At 37.6% G+C, this 19,410-nt stretch overlaps 2 protein-coding genes across 2 annotated transcripts; one reads left to right on the plus strand and one right to left on the minus strand.

The window, feature by feature from the left end:
• The first annotated feature begins 59 nt into the window (after positions 1-59).
• LOC118436807 lies at positions 60-14,630 on the plus strand. The gene is made up of 10 exons (XM_035855426.1): positions 60-647; positions 1,222-1,489; positions 1,828-2,023; positions 2,878-3,072; positions 9,217-9,331; positions 10,099-10,245; positions 10,520-10,651; positions 10,722-10,826; positions 11,110-11,267; positions 12,949-14,630. The coding sequence occupies exons 1-10, from the start codon at positions 204-206 to the stop codon at positions 13,001-13,003; spliced, it is 1,815 nt and encodes a 604-aa protein (XP_035711319.1). The 5' UTR covers positions 60-203; the 3' UTR covers positions 13,004-14,630.
• Positions 14,631-16,657: 2,027 nt separating this feature from the next.
• LOC118436714 lies at positions 16,658-17,637 on the minus strand. The gene is made up of 2 exons (XM_035855281.1): positions 17,261-17,637; positions 16,658-17,189 (listed from the first exon to the last, which is right to left on the minus strand). Exons 1-2 carry the CDS (start codon positions 17,484-17,486, stop codon positions 16,714-16,716), a joined length of 702 nt encoding a protein of 233 aa, XP_035711174.1. The 5' UTR covers positions 17,487-17,637; the 3' UTR covers positions 16,658-16,713.
• Positions 17,638-19,410: the final 1,773 nt, after the last annotated feature.

Raw genomic sequence — 19,410 nt, forward strand, 5'->3', positions numbered from 1 at the left:
ATCCAATATTAAAATAATAGGAAGCAGTAATAATATATTTATGCCTCTACAAAATTCATTTTGATCAGTAAAATAGTGGAAACTTAAGTTTAACTTCTTTAATTACAGCTTAGTATTATCTTACTTCTACATAGATTTCTAAGAGTGTATTTAGTCAGTCACTAGTTAATTTCAATCAAATATTTTTAACACCTTTAAAAACAATGAGATTTAAACAACCCATAATTTTAGTGGTGCTCCTGACCACCTCCTTGCTCATTTTATCCATCCCATTCTGGATTTTCGACCTGAATAACAACACTCCAATCGTGCTCCGATGCGATTTGAACACTTCAGTGGAAAATCTAATAGAGGAATTTAAACAGGAGGGGAAAAATTTCACAGTTCCCGAATTTTTGCATTTATACGGAGAAGTCACGAAATTCCATTTTGACAATAGGAATTCCTCCGATTATAACGACCTCATCCCGTACATCGTGTACAACTCGACGTTCTACGATCTAACGCCAAACAGTGTGATAATGATTTACTACACGTGCATAAATAACACAAAGGAACAGGTAATGTTTTTAGTGGAAATGGACGAGTTGTATCCGGAATTTTATTCATTCCGGAAAAACAGGATGGAAAATATTAAATATTCTCAAGTAAGTGAGGTTACACTCTTAAAAATCGGGTATTAAACTAATACCGAGCGATATTCATATTTGGAAGACCCAGGCCGGCTTGTTTTTAATCCGTTATCCGGGCAGGGGTTTGTGCAGGAGGACTTTGTGCCTTCGCCTCCATTTTTGTGCTCACACTTACAATAGGGACGCAAACCATGTTCAAACCAGATAATTTTTGGACCATGTTAATTCGAAAGAGAAACTGCATTAGTGCGGCATTTGCGGCAGATGCGAAAAATTCAGCAAGTTCTGGGCGCCACAAGTTCGCATAACTGCTACCACAAGCCCAGATTCCGCTGAAAAACTGAGCGTTTTCGCGAACTTGTGGCGCCCAAAACTTGTCGAATTTTTTACATCTGCTCAATTGCTGTATTCTAAAGAGCTGCGCTTTCAAACTAGCATGATAAAAAATAATCTGGGCTGAATATGTTCTGCGTCCCCATTGTGAGCAGAATTTCATTCAGAATTTAAGCTTATGTACATATGAAAAATTTGTTAAAAACTTGAAGATAAAACGATAACCATTGAATTTATTTTTTTGGTTCCCCCAAAGAATCTCGCGATCCGAGTCAGGCTATATTTTCACATCCTCCTTGTCAACTGCAGCGCCCAGGTCGTATTTGCGACAATTATCGCAATAACGTACCTCATTTTGTGGGAGCGCCACTCCCTCCACGGCCACCTCCAGTTGTGCTACGTCCTTTTGGAAGCCATCCACAGGACTGGGAGGCTTATCTATCTCGCCTACTTTGTTGAGGACAAAGGTGCCGGAAATAAATATATTTACAACGCGAATTATTTGGAGAGTTGTGCAAAATTTGGTAAGGAAATAAATCTCTTAGCTCCTGTGATTTTGAAACAGCAATAGCACTCTTTTTCCAAATTTTGGTAGGAGATTTGAGGCCATCAAACAAGTTCAAAAGTTTTTGAACAATTTGGAAAAGTCCCTAAATCTCCAAGATTTGGGATTGAAATTTTTATTAATTATTATCAAAACGATGGAACACTGATGGAAAAATTCTTAAAATGTTGAATTTTAGATACAAAAATTTCGTCGCTTAATGAAAATTTTCTAATTTTTCCCATCTCCAGTTTTTTCGTGACATTTACCCTAACTTTCAATCAAACAACCCTAAAGTCTAATATTTTAAATATGTAGACACATTTGCCGAGTACATCCAAATCTCGAAACTCTTCTGGCTAACAATTTTGGTGTTCGACTTGTGGAAAACGTTCGGAAGAGGGATTGTTCTCCTGGGAAAGAGAAAATCAAAATTTGTTAAATATTTCGCCTTCGCCGTTCTATCCCCAGCCGTGTACACCTGTGCCGGATTGATATTACAAGCTTGGGTGTGGTAAGTAACTTGTAAAAATGGTATTAAACATTACTGACAATGGAGGCGCAAGCCATGTTCAGCCCAGATAATTCTTTGACCTTATTAGTTTGGAAGAGCAAGTCTTTACAAACAACATTTGGCTCAGCACTTGGGCAGATGCGCAAATTTCAGCACGTTATGGGCGCCGCAAGTTCGCAAAAACGCACGATTTTTCGGGCAATGCCCAGCGCAAGCTCAACTTCGTGCGTTTTTGCGAACTTGCGGCGCCCATAACGTGCTGAAATTTGCGCATCTGCCCAAGTGCCAAGCCAAATGTTGTTTCTAAAGACTTGCTCTTCCAAACTAACATGGTCAAAAAATTATCTGCGCTGAACATGGTTTGCGCCTCCATTGTGAGTAGAGCACATTTACATATTGCTGTCAAGGCACTGGCAGGGATATTCACAATATGTACATCTATTTTAAATACACTTGTATTTGAAAAATGTAAAATACATATTTCGCATTTAATCAAAAAATAATCGAAGCATTTAAAAAAAATACAAGTGTATCTTGAACCGAAATGGACAATTATGTTTTGTAATTTGTATTTTAAAATTAGAAAAATGTATTTCACTTAAAACCATAAAATATATACTTTTCGACAATACAATTATGTAAGTCACAGTGTATACCTTGCTACCGAGAACGAACAGAGCTACGCGAAAATATAAGAATAGTTTTCTAAGAGGTTTTAAATGATTACAAAATTCAGCTATCACGGATTGTGAAGACTTTTACATAATGACTGACAACGGAAGTAATTTCGTCAAGGCGTAAAACCTAAAATTCCTGATAATTTACCCATATTTTATGAATATTAAAATATTTAGGGGCTACGATTGTTTCTACCTTCTTGAACGGCGGAATGAAACGGCGTTTCAAATTTGGAGAAATACCCCCTCAATATTTCTCTTCGTGTGCAACTTGTTTTTTGTCATTTCTTGCTACCGGAAGTCTAAAGTGATGCAAAAAGAGGGAGAATTTGCGCAGAGAAACGTAACCAGTAGGACGGACAGCAGCAGCAGGTAATTTACTATATTTATATGCACTCTTAGAAATCCAGTAGAGCTGAACCAGACCAAGCGTACTACAAAACTCTTTTCCATATTTAGCAGAAGCAGAGTGAGACTCGGACTCTGGTGGGTATCCACCACCACCGCTGACTGTCGATTCGACAGTGCCGTATGGTGGTCTGTCTCACGTGTCACTTTCTGCAAATTGTTGACCGGAAATATAAATTCAAAAAAGCTTAAGTTTTTAATTTTGGGCGAATTGGTAATACAGCATCACAAATTTTAATAACTTCAATTATATGTCTCATTTTCTCATGAGTGACAATAGTTTGTTACGGCTCTTGCAAAAATAAGTCCCTCCCCCAGAAACTTTAACCCAAAAAAACTCATGGTTCCCACACTTTGCAGTCTGACAACAAAAGCTTAAAATGTTCGTCTTTCGAAGGAGAAAAATCTGGCATTAGGTTGTCAGACTGCAAAGTGTGGGAACCATGAGTTTTTTGAGGATTTGTATGTATGTAAAAAAACCGCGAATTTTCAAATTTTGAAACTCGTGATGCATAAAAATGTTCGTATTCAAGGGGGAATTAGAATGTCAAATACAAGTCGATGTCTAATTCTTACTGTACGTTGTATACATTGACTTTCTCATTTTTTCACCAATTTTATTCCCCCATTTTTGGAGGGGGGTTAGATGCACATATTTCAAAAATCGTTATGTTATATATATCCTTGCACCAGGAATTCAATTTACAATTTTTTAAATTAAATTCGGTGACATCGACGCGAAAAGGATTTGTACAGTACACTTGGTCTTTATCAGTATTAATATCTACCTAGGTATGGAAGCATATATATAATTATTAATAATTAACTAAATGAGTTTGCGTATTTATTCATTTTTACAATTCTGCAGAAATTTTCGAACAATATCCGTTTACAATTAATTTAACTTCAAAATTGGATAAATTATTTATTCACTAGCCTAGAAGCCCGTCTTAAAGACGGTCTACGTTAAAAGTTTTAGATGAACTCCCCTAACACATTGCATTAAAGTAATACATAACTGGCGCTATGTACTAATCATATTACGAAGGTCTAACTAGTGCGCAAATAACATCTAAATCTATTATAATTCCTGATTTGAAAATTGGATAAATTATTTATTCATTATTCAATCATTCAAAATTTGAAAATAGGTATTTATTTAATATTCATTTTTTCATTCATTCTATCTCAAACTCGCCTAGGATTTCTCAATTTACCCGATGTATTAAGCACACTCTGAAAAATTAACAATGCATCAAATTATTCATGCATCCTTCATGAATAAAAAATGAATAAATATTTAGTCAATAATCATTCATTTACAAATTTTTCAAAATTTATTTATGAATTATTCGTGAATTTATTTAATTATTACTTTTTTCATTTCCCCTCAAATTATAAATTTGAACAAGTATGCTCCAAAATGGATCAAAAATCGGGGCAGCACACATTTTAAAGCGTAAATTGTAGCAAAAAATACGAAAATATCCATGGATAATTTGATTTTTTGCTAAGTTTTTTGACAGTCTTTTTATATTTCCCTAAAAAACAGACTTCGCCTTTACATCAAGCTTCTCCTCGTACTGTTTGGCTTCCAGTTTTTCCTCCCACTAATCAATTTTGCTGATGATTATTTCGCAGGCGTAATTTGAGTTGTTGATTACTACAACAATCCTCATTCAGAATTTCAAATTTTAAAAATACTAAAAATTTCGAAAAAATTGGGTTTGATATTGGATTGAAGAAAGCAACTATCTGGGAGTGTAATGATGAAAGAAATTTCAAAATCCGAGTAAAATTGGATTTTTGACGTGGATTTGAGTGAGTGAAAACTGGAGTGGAAGCGTTTTTTGGGCATTTTTGAGTGGGTGTGGCGGGCGCAAATGTGGCCATGGAGTCAAACCACTTCAGGGTTTTAGTACACTCATGAGACCCTATCACATATCCAAAGGGCATCAAGATCTGTTATTATCAACCTCGCAAGCTCCCCTCCTCAGCTCAATGGGGAGATCAAGATTAAATATTTGAAATTTGGAAACCACACCCCCAGTGGGTGTGGTCATCAGCTACTTCTCCATTTTAACGAAACCACGTCATGCGACATATCCTTCTTCTCAGCTCAATGGGGAGATCAAGATTAAATATTTGAAATTTGGAAACCACACCCCCAGTGGGTGTGGTCATCAGCGACTTCTCCATTTTAACGAATCCACGTCATGCGACATATCATTCTTCTCAGCTCGATGGGGAGATCAAGATTAAATATTTGAAATTTGGAAACCACACCCCCAGTGGGTGTGGTCATCAGCGACTTCTCCATTTTAACGAATCCACGTCATGCGACATATCATTCTTCTCAGCTCGATGGGGAGATCAAGATTAAATATTTGAAATTTGGAAACCACACCCCAGTGGGTGTGGTCATCAGCGATTTTCCTCGGAATCACACCAATTGGTGGACACGGCAATTTGATAAGTAGTCTGCATGATTCTTATATTTGCGGAAGTCATGGACTTGGGGTGACTTTTTTTCTTCGCCCACTGGACGTGGATTCTAAACTTACTGATTCACCCGAGAATTTCTTTATATACAGCTGGGCAAAATTAGACTGAATTTTTATTTTCAAATCGGATGTCTACCGACAATGGAGGTCTCCCAAGTTGGGAGTCCCAACGTATGCTCACAAATTTTTACTAGACTGGAATCTGTCGGTCACAAATAGGAAGTAATTTAATGTATCAATACAATTTAATACAATTTAATACTTGTAATTTAATACAAGGGGAATTACCGTCCAAAAATGTAACAAGTTTCCCAAGTGGAAAGCAACATCTGAAACCACTCAACCTCTACTCTGCTCTCGCGCTTCCTCTGTGTGCATCTACGTGCACAAGTGGAAGAATTGGTGATATGGCAATGAAGGAGGAGTTAATTTGTAAACATTTTGTATCATAAAAGTATTGCACATTGCCAAAGTCAATTCAGTAATAAATCGACCTTCGGACAAGTAACAACCTTCTTCATCCTCCAGCCAGCTCTTATTGCCAGGCCATACCCGCCGCCATCATAGTCATCCTATCATCGTCATCACACTATCATCATCCGCATGAAGGGTCATAAGGCGAACGAGAACTGGCTCACCGGGTAGTAGAGGGACATTGGGATTGAACCAACCAATGAAGGGGGAATGGATTTCACACCTTAATGCTCTTAATTTCCCTCCTGTTGAATGGAAGTCGCCTCTAATTTTGCATAATTCTGTTTAAATTTCGTGTCAAGGATGGGTCTGATTACCAGAGACCATTTGAATCTGTTCCTAAAAACCCGAAATCTTTCGGGTAAAATTTTTTTTTACTCATTCTAAATTGCTCCAAAATTAATCCTTCTGACTTACAAAATGTCAAAAATGAAATTGGCAAATGGTGACATATTCCTGCAATATGGGGAGCGCAGCAAATTTGGAAAGTGAAAAATGTGCCACCTTAAGGGGAACGTGTTCTCCTCTTTTTACTTATTCAGTCGCAAACCCCCAGACGAGCTGAGAAAATTGTATCACAAGGCATGTTAAAACCGAAAAGCCTTCGAGTTCAACTCCCAGTGGGGTGTGGATCGTGAATTTGAAGTATATCGTTTGAATCCTCTCTCGTTGACGAGGGAAATCACATGACATTGTTTTGTCAAAATCAAAAACTCCCTGATGATTACACCCATTGGGGGTGTGGTTTCCAAATTTTGCTTATCCAATTAAGATCCCCTCATCTGGCTAAGAAAAATGATTTATTGCATGATAGAATCGATAAGTAGTTGATGACCACACCCACTGGGGGTGTGGTTTCCAGATTGCAAGGTGTAAGTCGTGATCTCCCCATCGAGCTGAGAAAACCTATATATCACATGACGTGGTTTTGTTAAAATCGAAAAGTAGCTTATGCCCACACCCACTGGGGGTGTGGTCTCCAATTTTTAAGTATTCTGCCGTTATCTCCTCGTCGAGCTGAGAAAAATGATATATCAAATGACGTGGTTTCGTTAAAATGGAGAAGTCGCTGATGACCACACCCACTGGGGGTGTGGTTTCCAAATTTCAAATATTTAATCTTGATCTCCCCATCGATCTGAGAAGAGTGATATGTCGCATGCCGTATATGAGTTGGGTATTCGCAGAAGCGCCGATGGCCACACCCCTTTGTCGTCATGAGGTCTACGATAAGGTCAGGTCATTCAGATGGGGTGCACGATGAAGTTTATGAATAATGGTGACGTTGAATTTCAGAAACTACGGTGGTAAGAATTTTTTCTATTGTATTTCTTGGGAATTGACCTTTGACCACACCCACCATTGACCCCTAATGAAGGGGTGCGGCCAGATAACCGCTGGATACGATGACCTGACTATCCGCCAAGAATCTGTACCCAGGTCTTTCGAATTCCCTTGCAGAATTTTGAAATTCAATACGGCAATGTCTTTTGATTTTTTTGACCTTGTGACCTCGATAACTGGTGGGTGGGGCCAAATTTCAAAAATTTGACAATATATATTTCGCCCAAGGGTCCAAGGTTTCCAAAACGTTCGCCATTTTGAAAATCCATCAAGAAATGACCGTGCAATTAATTTTGAAACTTTACATGTTGTTAGTTATGGCAAGGTCGGCCATTTAGCCTTACAATATTATTAACATTGGCCGATGGTCCGTCTTTTCTGGATGGACCATAATTTTGTTTATTTTTGGATGCCGTGATGTGTGCACCAACTTGGTGGCCTTTTGCACACGCAAAAGTATAGTTAGGGAGCCTGTGCACAATTCTGAGAAAGAATCTGGATAAAAAAGGTTGTACTCTTCTTTTGTGGGGATATTTTGAGCTCGACTATTACCAGTCGTTAAAACATATGTTCTTTTCACAAGGGAACCTCAACTACTGTCCCATCTCGATTTCCTTCGGAATAGCCTTAATCGACAGATAATTTAATGAAACTAAAACTTTGTCATAGAACATGCGGTGCAAAATCGCGTTTTCGCGATATGTAACAAATATTTTGCACCAACACCTGCCATTTTCCCAATGCTTGTAACATAGCTGCTAGATTTTCGAATGATGAAATGAACTTTATAGAATATTGAAAAATTATTCATGTACCCGTCCGCGTTATTTCAGCCCGATCACGAATATGCAAAAACCGATGCAGACATTTGCGAATTTTTTTGCAAATTGCGAAAATCGGAAAAATTTCGCAAATTTGAATTCTTCGTTCCTTTAAATTTGACAAAATTTTAACTAATGTAAAATACAATTGTCATATTGCAAACAATTTGCAAAAATGTGCAAAAATTGAAGTTCGCAATTTTTCAATTTTTTATTATCGTTTCATTATACAAGCTAAAAAATTATCATTTACATGAAGGTACCTATGTATGTACGAATGAAGGAAAAGCTAATTTGTTTAACAGCTAAAGAATCACGCCACACATTGCAATTTTCTGCAACTTGCAAAAATAAATATCGCAAATAATTTCGAAAAATACGTAAAATCGACTAGCATCGGTTATTTTAACTTATTTTTCTCAAAAATTGCGAACTTCAATTTTTGCAAATTTTTGCAAATTTTTCGCAATAAGAAAGTTGAACTTTACATTAGCTAAAATTTTGTTGAATTTAAGGGAATGAAGAATTCAAATTTGCAAAATTTTTCCGATTTTCGCAATTTGCAAAAAATTGGCAAATGTCTGCATCACTTTGTGCATATTCGTGATCGGGCTGAAATTACGCGGACGGATACAAATAATTTTTCAATATTCAATAAAGTTCATTTCATCATTCGAAAAAGGCTAGGGCTATGTTAAAAGCATTGGGAAATGGCAGTTTTTGGTGCAGCCTTCGCCAAATATTTCGCGAAAACGTGATTTTGCACCGCATGTTCTATGACAAAGTTTTAGTTTCATTAAATTATCTGTCGATTAAGGCTATTCCGAAGCAAATCGAGATGGGACAGTAGTTGAGGTTCCCTTGTCAGTCTAATTATTTTTTAGCTGGGAAGCTTACATATTTGCTTATGTTCCTAAATTAAATATTTATTCTTTCGAAATACCAAATATACAAATATTTTAAAGGACAAGGTACTCACAAGTAGTGGCACAAGTATCGCCGGACGGTGTTCTTAAATCGAAATACAATACTGATTGCCAAATGCAGTCGGTTATCCTGCCTTATCGGGAAGGTGTTATGGTGAGTACATATTTTTATTGTGAAATTTTCTACATGACACTACAATAGAGGTCGCCTATCGTATGGTTTCGAGTTTTGAGCAATATACATATGTATAGTATCAGCAAACGTCGGATATGAATGAATGACCGATAAAACCTCAAAATATGAATGAAAAATGACCGTAAAAATCCCCTAAATATGACCATAAAAATGACTTTTGAAAAAAAAATTGGCTTAATTTTGTATATTTTTTCTTGTGATACTCAATTTTTAGCAATAAAATAAGTTCTGGGGTGATTTAATTCATTCCTAATGAATTAAATCACCTTAGGCGAAAGTGAATGTAAATTTCTGCAAGTTTCTCACAATGAACCATTATGCGAAAACTGAATCTTTTGTCATTTTCTGTCGATTTGGTTGCCAAATCTTAGAATTTTGCCAAAAATGATAAAATGAACGAAAAAAGCCCGAAATATGATCCAGAATATGAATATGTCCCAAAATCCTAAAATATGACAAATAGATATGAGAAAATATGCTCTGACCTACGTGACCTACTAGTGACCATAAACATTCTCCGAAAGTTAGGCGACTGTAGGTCAATAAATGGAAAAAGTCATTTTTCATTCATATCCGACGTATGAGTATCAGTAAGTATGAATACATACATAAATTATACGCAAATTTGCAAAAAAAAATATCAAAATTGTGATCGATTTGCTCAAAATTGGCGACCATACTCTTGGGGATTTAAGTTATTTGTTGTTTCTATTCTATATTTACAGTACACTTTTGGCGATAAGTTCATCTCGCGTGAGGCACAGGGCGAGTTCGTCTTCGTAGATTTGAAGCGCAGCCAGTGGAACTGGAGTCCCGATTCAATGTTTCAAATTGGCTGTGAGGATGGCGACTTCTTCGTCAAACCGGGCGAGGTTAGCCGTGATTAAGTTCATAGTTTGCTATTTATTCATTATTAATGCTTAGCATGAACTCTCAATAATTTCATGATACCGGATTTGGTACATATTTCGCAATTGTACCGACCGCTTCGGTGGTAATTTATCATCGAGAGGTAACAGGGGCTACAAATATTACCGACCTGTAGGCAATTTCTTATTACCACGCGGTGTACCTCCGCCGGTATCAAGAAAATGATTTAGAGTGTAGTACTGATTTACATATATATTTATGTATTTATATATTTAGGGAAATATGGTCATCAAAAATGGAGTAATCCTTAATAAGACGGCCAGACCGTGGCTGCATTTTGGCGATGAGTTGGGGTTCATGAAATATCGTAACGACATTTCCGGTGGACTAGCCATGTTCAGTTTTCAAGTAAGAAAGAATATACAACTACAAAATGTGTAATATTTTCGATTTGTTATTAACTACTTGGTTACTTTAGGAACGAAAATATACCACTAATTGGGATAAAAACGGACGCAATTCGGCCGAATCTGGGCCGGAGAATGGTGCTGGATTAAATTTCACCCCGGGGAAAAACCAATTGGTACGCAGAATACAAGATTTATGTTCATTTTCCACCCAGATTTATTTGGACATGCTTAAACAATTTCTCACTTTTAAAAATAATGTTATAAATATACCCTTTTGAAAAGTAAAAAGTACCCTGAATTCTAAATTATGTAAGCTATACTACATAAATCCAGAGTGGGGTTAACTTGATAACCGCAAAAGTTTACTATTGATAACATAATCAAGGATTCAGAGTGTATTTTATAGTATTCAAAAGGGAATATTATTCTTAAGAGTGCACACTTTTTGACTTGCAGATATTCTCCCACATTCTGTCCCACCTTTCCTTGGGAAACTTGAAGAACGCTCGACTAGTTTGCAAACAGTGGGACGAACAAGTGTCCCCCCTCGTACGGAAGAAATCCATCATACGTTTTAGCAACTACTGTACCACTCCCTCCATGAGATTTTCCTGGTACAGTGTCGGACAGATGTCTACGTCCACATAGTCGCGTCAATTTCATTTTCAAATTGTCACTGAACTACTGAACCAATTTTCATCATTGATATATCAAATTCTCACAAATTTAACGTAATTTCATAGCACATTATTAGTTTTCCGCTAAAAAATTTATTTTAGGCCAGAGATGTATTTTAATTCAAAATGAAAACAATTGGATGGACAAAAGTCAACGTCCAGTCAGAGAAAACATACAAAAAAAACTGTAATTTATAAGGAATGTTATAACAATTAATTTTTAATATTTGGTTGGGCCTCCGTTCGCTTTAAGGACGGATTCAAGGCGTCGAGTCATAGAGTTTACCAAATTCTTGGTCACATCTTCAGAAATGGTTTCCCAAACTTCAAGAATTCTGGATTTTAGGCCCGGAATTACTGAAAAAGATTGTTTTCTTATTTCTCTTTCAATGTGGTCCCACAGATGCTCAATGGGATTCAAGTCTGGAGATTGGGGAGGCCATTCTAGCTTCGAAATTTTTTTTTCTTGAAGTATTCCATGGTGGACTTGGCAGAGTGTTTCGGATCGTTGTCTTGTTGGAAGACAAATCGTCGTCCAAGTCCAAGTTTTCGAACAGATTCCTGGATATTACGGTCAAGTATTCCCTGGTACTTGTATTGGTCCATAATTCCGTCAACAAATTCCATTTTTCCTGCCCCACTTGAACCCATGCATCCCCACACCATTACCGACCCGCCGCCGTGCTTAACTGTGGGGTTGAGATTTTTTGGATTCAATGCTTCTTTTGGATATCTCCACACTCTACGACGCCCATCTGACCCAAAGACATTGAACTTTGACTCGTCAGTCCATAAAATACTGTCCCAGAATGTTTGTGGCTTGGAAATGTGGTCTCTGGCAAACTTCACTCGTTTGGTTGCATTCCTCGGTACAATAAGAGGCTTCCGGACTGCTCTGTGGGATTTCAAATTTCCCTTGTTCAGTGTTCTTTGGATGGTCCTAGGACTAACTTGTTTGTCGAACATCTCCTTGATCTCGGGAGATAGCTTTGGAGCACTAAGTGAGGGTGTAACGTTGACTTTGTTGAGCACGTGGCGTACTTCTCGGTGAGCCAAAATCGGTTTTCGACCACTTCTGACCTTGTTTTGGACTGAAACATTAGCTCTAAAGTTCTTAATGATTGTCTGGATGGTTGTCCTTGCTAATTTATACTTGGTCCCTATTTGTCTCTGCGACAGCCCCCCTTTTTGTCCACCCTTCCAGTCCTGAATGACAAGATCTCGAATAGCGATAGGAATTTCCTTGCGTGTCGACGCCATCATATTTTTCTGGAAGAAAATTATTTAAAAATTAATGCGGCATATGTTATTGATAGATTTATTAAGTTACCTGATTTTATAAATTGGAGAGATTTTTGTTGTTGACAATTAAAGTGAAGTGGACGTAGACTTTTGTCCGCTCAAATTTCATCCTCTCTCGCTCTGCACTATGATTCTCAGTTTTCCCAGAATTTTCAGAAATAACTCATATGTTTTATGAAATTACGTTAAATTTGTGAGAATTTGATATATCAATGATGAAAATTGGTTCAGTAGTTCAGTGACAATTTGAAAATGAAATTGACGCGACTATGTGGACGTAGAGATCTGTCCGACACTGTACATCCATGAAATGAAGGGTGTCACACCCTGGCCCAATTGGAAGATTGACTGTCCATTCTCCGTCCCAGTAGTGGACGATGTGGAAGAGCACGACGAGAAAGGACGAGCCGCCAAGTTTCTCGCAGATTTGAGCTGGTTTATTAATCCAAGCAGGGGACACCACGTGAAGACCTTGTGGCTAAGTGGGAGGATCCACTCTGACCCAGATTACGACGTGTATATCAATGTCGTCACCTCACTTAAAGATACTCTGGAAGAATTAAGGATCGACCTCTACATGAAAATTTTCAATGCTGATGGACACGAAGAGAACTATTCTACCGAGGGTGATCTCGTTTTCAAAAATTTGAACAAATTCACAATGTGCATAAGCTCCTATGTGCCTGAAACGTTTTCCGCGCCATGGGTGAAACCTTGGGCAAGGGCGATTAAAGGTGTGAATGCCATGTTCATTCTAAGCCAGGTTCCTCTGGGGTCACGATTTGTGAAAGAGCTTCAAGAAGCGGGAACTTTGTCCTATAAAAATTTGAGGGAGATCGAGCTCAAGTGCAAGACAGAGGATGGAATCAATTTTCTGGCCGAGGTTAACCAACCTTTGAAGAAGGTGACTATCAAGATACCCTTGGAAATAGGGGAAGTTTCAAAGTTTGAGAATTTGCTCAAGAAATTTGCCTTATCCTTGGAACTTCTCAGTTTTCGAGTATCTACAGAAGGAATGGCAGAGAAGTCCCGTTTCGCACTGAATTTCCCGTATCTACCGAGCCTGAAAAGTTTGGATTTTCATTTCGGAGTATTCAAAAAAGTCCATTTTTGCAATGGTTACGATTGTTTTATTAAGGACGTGGCACGGTTTAGACTCTCGTTCCCTCCGCTGTCATATTCCCGCCATACTGGCGACGATTGTCTCGACTACGCACGCCATCTTCCCTCGATTCGTTCCATCGTGGTGACACCGTCGTTATACGGGGCTGAGGAGGAGACCATGTTTTGGGACACGTACAGCAACCTTATTGACAGTCTCCTACCAAAGCTTGGACAAAGTTGCAGAACTCTTCGAAATTTCGAAATTCCGAGTCGTGTAGAGTTTAATGCCGAGACGTCACTTCTTCGAGGGACCCAACTGCCGGAAATATTTCCAAATGTGGGGAACAAATGGATAAACGATTTACGGGAGATTAAGGATGATTGAGATATTTGGTATAAAATTAAATTCATTACTAAACTGAGAGTCTGTATCATTGTGTAAAACAAGTATTTTCATCGTATTGTATGAATTACGTGCTAAACTTCATGCAGTGTGCGGATATGTATTTATTTTGAAATTTTTGCATGGTGACGAACTACAGTTAAAATTTAAGTGTTTTGCTTAACTCATAATATGTAATATAGTAAAAATGATAGTGTTTCAATGTGTGTACATAAATACATAGCTACATAAATATGTTGATTCATATTTATCATACATATTTGCAGGCACATGCATACATATGTACTATTATGTACATACATGTGTACAAATATTGATAAATATGTCGGCGATTAAAATTTGTGAACTACATTCACACAAATATTTTGCCCCTTGGTTGCAGGCTTTGTAACTATTTATTTGCTAAAACATCACACTAAAATTTGCGGCATGTGCATACAAAATGTTTGCAGAATTGTGAATTATTTTAAAAATAAAACTTATCCATGTAAACATTACACCTCACAAAATGTGAACCTTTTTTCGGGTCTAGGAGTTAATTTACTTGAATTACTTGTGAACGAATGAACAAGTGATTTTCCTATGGGATCGACATAAATGCTTTGGTAGGGAACGTCCATAAATTTTGTGGCGCAAAAATTCCGATTTTTAGTCCCTCACGTTCAACCCCGTTCTAACAGTTTGGGGAAATATAACCTGTAACGAAAAATGCAACCTGTAACGAAAACTTTTACCCTCCAGCCATAATTCGTGACATAATTCATGGACATCCCCCTTCAACTTAAGGCTTAGTTCAACTTCAAGACCCTGTTAAACCTCATCCACAATTCTGAGAAAGGAATTTGGACAAAAAAGGTTGACGCTTCTTACATAAGCGAAGACACTTTGAACTCGATTATATATGTATGTATTACTAGTCGCTAAAACACGTGTATTCCTATCATTAATAATGATTATTCTGTCCTTGGATATTTTAACATTTATGTTCCTGTGAATTTTTCCAAGGAAGATTTTTCTTCTTTCAAAATACCAAACATTTGTATATTTACAGATATTTCCAGTGACAAAATAACCATACACAATGGCGAAAAAACCTTCCGACGGTGTTCTTCAGTCCAAATTCAACACTGATTGCGAGATGTGGTCGGTTATCCTGCCTTATCGGGAAGGTGTTAAGGTTAGTACGTCGTTTTATCTATTGCGAAAGTGACTTACATTTTTGTGGGTGTCGAAATGGAGGTTTCCCAAGGTATTTTCTCCGATTTTGGGCAAAAATTAGTGTCGGTGCATATGTGTGCAAAAATCTCTGCTACACGTGCCTATTGGGAGATCTTATCTTTCGAAGATTTCATTAATTAATTCATTAAGTGGTCAATTGACGTTAATTTGGTCCAAATCGGCGACCATAATCTGGGAGACCTCCATTGTAAGGGTATTTTGTGTATTTATGACGCAGTACACTGTTGGCGATAAGTTCATCTCGCGTGACGCGCAGGGCGAATTCGTCTTCCTGAATTTGAAACCCGTCAAGTGGAACTGGATTCCCACGTCACTGGTGGAAATTTCGTGTCAAGCTGGCAAATATCTGGTCAAACCGGGCGAGGTGGGCGTGAATAATTTGATATTTGCTTATTTCCACACTCTAAATAATTGGGAGACAAATCGCCACCCGTGGAGGTGCTCTATTTTTGGGTAATTAAGTATTAACCAGACGTTTTGTCACCAACGTTGGTACCTCCGTGGGGGATGATCTATTTCAAAGATTTTTTTAGCATGTATTTATGATAATGATAGTGTTCGTACTTATTTACATACGCATTTATGCATGTATACCTTTAGGGAAATATAGTCATCAGACACGGAGAAGTTCTTAACACCACGGCCAGAACGTATCTATACTTTGGCGATGAGTTGGGGTTCATGAAATATCATGGCGACATTTCCGGTGGACTTGCCATCTTCACTTTTGAAGTAGGCAAAAAGAAACGTCAACTAAAAACTATACTAATGTAAATATATTTAATAGCTACTATGAATTTTGTACTTTAAGAACGTGAATATGAAACTAATTGGGATATATATAGAACAATAGGACTCAATTCGAGTGAATGTCGGTCGGAAAATAGTGACGAATTAATCTTCACACCGGGACAAAATCACGTGGTACGGAAAATGCTAAATTTTACTCTGAATTTTATGTATCTTAAGTACATTATACTAAATCCGGAATAACTTTGACCAGATAACTAAAGTTTACTCTAGATATGGCATAATTTACTGAACTAAGAATTCAGAGTACATTTGGTACAATACAAAATACCCACATTATTTTTAAGAGTGCACTTTTTCTGATTTTCAGATATTCTCCCGCATTCTGTCGTACCTCTCCCTCGGGAACTTACTGAACGCCCGACTAGTTTGCAAACAGTGGGGCGAACAAGTGACCCCCCTCGTGCGGAAGAAATCCACCATAAATTTTTATTATTGGACTATCACTCCGTCCTTGCGATTTTCACAGTACGTCCATGAAATGAAGGGTGTCACACCCTGGCCAAATTGGCAGATTCACTGCCCCTACTCCGTCCCAAATCGGGAAGGAGACGACGAGAAGGTACGAGCCGCCAAGTATTTCGCTGATTTGAACTGGTTTCTTGACCCACGCCAAGGACACCACGTGAGGACCTTGTCGCTAAGCGGGAGCAGTTTGAGCGGAGCAGTTTGTGTAGGAAGTCGGGTTTCATAAATTTTCGGTATTTCGTTCAAAAAATTAAGTAATTCATGTAAATAGTGCCCTCGGAATCTCACATGATTATTATAGTATTCTGTACATCTGTAACCGCAAAGCTTAATGTCTAAAACGATCTCATTGCCTAAGGTGTACCACTCAATCGAGTGATCATCAATTCTAGCGCTCAGCCTTGGCTTGAAAAATGGCTTTGGCATAATTTTGCTCATACCACAAACTGCGGTAAGGTCTGTTCCATGAGCCCCTTCGTTGTCGGATGATGATGCCGACGATGAAGATGTTCCAGACGATGAATATTCAACACCTACATATGAATATACGATCCTTAGCCAAGCAATGATTCGGAAGAATTCTTCCTATGAAAAACATGAGTACCTGATGCTAACGGAGCTTGTGAAGATTTTTCGATTTTCCTTCTTTTACAGATGAACTTTTTGAGTTTCTGAGCAGTCGACGGTTTACTCGAAGAACCGGCTTTCCCATCCAGATCGGGCTTACCACGCTTGGGTCGCTCATTTGCAGAAACAGGCGCATCTTCAGGCACTTGTTCAGATGTAATTTTTTCGTCGTCTGAGGCTAAGTCCTTCAGACTGTTTTCCATCTTATAGACTTGTGAATAGGTTCGAACTCAGCGAACAAATGCGGATAATACTCGCAAATTTTCTCCTTAAATACTATTGCCTCTATTTATATTTTTATTCGGATATTTTTTTTATGTATTTTATGTTTATTTATTGCTGCTTATTTCATTTTCAAAACCGGTTCGGAAATGCTAATTAAAAAAAAAATTATAAGCCTCATAATTCAGAGGTTTCCGAGAAACTTTTTCGGGAACTAATTTCAAATTTTTACGAGGGATAATTCCTCAGGATAAAATACACCTAAAATTATTTCCCCTGTATTATCACTTAACTTATATGTCACAGGTATGCTGTTTACGATTTCTCGAATTTTGAACAAGTCAGTGGTGAACGTCGAAGCGTAACCTTTCTCGAATGTTGCTTTTTGAATCTTAATTCTAACATACTGTCCGATTCGAAATTTAGGAGTAGACGGCTTTGACTTCTGCAAATCCTCGTAACTCTTCATCCAAACATTAAATTGATTGGAAGGCTTTACATCTTTTGGTCGACAGTTTATGGACCTATGCACTGAAGAATTATAGGATTGTACAAAGTCTTGTAAATTGTCTATGTATTTCGTATCATTTGTAAATGTGAAAAACTTATTCAGACGAAGCATTAGCGTTCTATTAAATCTTTCTATCATGGCAGCTTTGAGTTCGGAATGATTATGAAACAAGTTTATTTTATTCATATCTAATATTTTGAGAAAGGCTGCACCTCTAAACTCAAGACCTCGGTCCGTTTGAAGATATTTACATTTACGACCACTGGTGTCTAAAATATCTTGAAATGCTTTTGCTACGACGGAGCAGGTTTTATTTGACAACGGTCTAACAAATGCATAACGGCTTAATACGTCGATTACGGTTAGTAAGAATTTTATACCCTTATTTTTTCTGCTAAATTTCGTAACAGTAATCAAATCACCTTGCCATAAATAGTCAATTGACGGTACAACAATCTTGCGTCTTGGAAATTTGTGACGAACGTACTTATTCCTTGTATGTTTGGTGGTCTTGCAAAAACTCTTTCGCCTTCTGCAATGAAATATGAGCAACTTTAGAGAGTCGTTCCGGACCACCGAAACTTCCGGGGTTCGCAGGATCGAAATAAATTTCATTTAACTTTTCGAAAGACATTGTTAGTGAACTTTTAGCCTACTAAATATTTTCGTGCAATGTTTACTGGTTTGAGTACACATACCGTTTAAGTCAATCCCACGTTTCATGCACTCTTTCTGACAAACTTGCTCACAATTAGAAAATGAAGGGAATTTAAAGTTTATCGCCACAAATTGCTTTACAAGGTTATCATTACTGGTGAGTTGTGTTTCTGAAAATTCATTTACGATATGTAGCTGTATGCCATAGATCTTTTAATTAAGAAATTTAAGCAATAATCACCACATGCATCGCTAAAATTCGACTGATATTGGATTTGAGAATACTTTATACTTTTACCATGCTCACGACAGAACGACAACATACGTTTGGGGTACATATTTATTGGCAATGCAAAGCTATCGAAATATTCAACAAGGTCGGTACCTTTACTTTTCCTGAAGCAAACCCAGTGCATTCCAGGTTCGGTGGATGTTTGATTATTACAGATAACTGAGAAAGAGTCTTCTTTGATTAATTTTAACTGATCTATTGCACACACAGCCGTAAAACCCTCGATGGAACAAAGCAGGGCATATCTTAGTTGATATGAATCCATTACTGGACGCTGATTTGTCGAAACTTATCTATTTCGAGAACACGTTGATGCTCAGAGTATACTAAGCAATTAACTGCTTCTGGAACTGCTGAGGCGAATTTTATTTCTACTCGTACTGACCCAGTTTTTTCTAAATGTAACGTCGAATCCGCACTATGGTTTATCTCGAAAGCAAAAAAT

This window comes from Folsomia candida, unplaced genomic scaffold (genome assembly GCF_002217175.1).
Source record: "Folsomia candida strain VU population unplaced genomic scaffold, ASM221717v1 Fcan01_Sc010, whole genome shotgun sequence".
NCBI classification, from domain to species: Eukaryota; Metazoa; Arthropoda; class Collembola; order Entomobryomorpha; family Isotomidae; genus Folsomia; species Folsomia candida.

Bases quoted from the DNA above. Each gene is read 5' to 3' on its own strand.
- LOC118436807 (XM_035855426.1), top strand. From the start codon at position 204: ATGAGATTTAAACAACCCATAATTTTAGTGGTGCTCCTGACCACCTCC. The intron at 1,490-1,827 runs GTAAGGAAATAA...TTAAATATGTAG, and splicing joins GGAGAGTTGTGCAAAATTTG to ACACATTTGCCGAGTACATC. The intron at 11,268-12,948 runs GTACAGTGTCGG...CATGAAATGAAG, and splicing joins CCCTCCATGAGATTTTCCTG to GGTGTCACACCCTGGCCCAA.
- LOC118436714 (XM_035855281.1), bottom strand. From the start codon at position 17,486: ATGGAAAACAGTCTGAAGGACTTAGCCTCAGACGACGAAAAAATTACA. The intron at 17,190-17,260 runs GTACTCATGTTT...ATTCATATGTAG, and splicing joins ACAAGCTCCGTTAGCATCAG to GTGTTGAATATTCATCGTCT.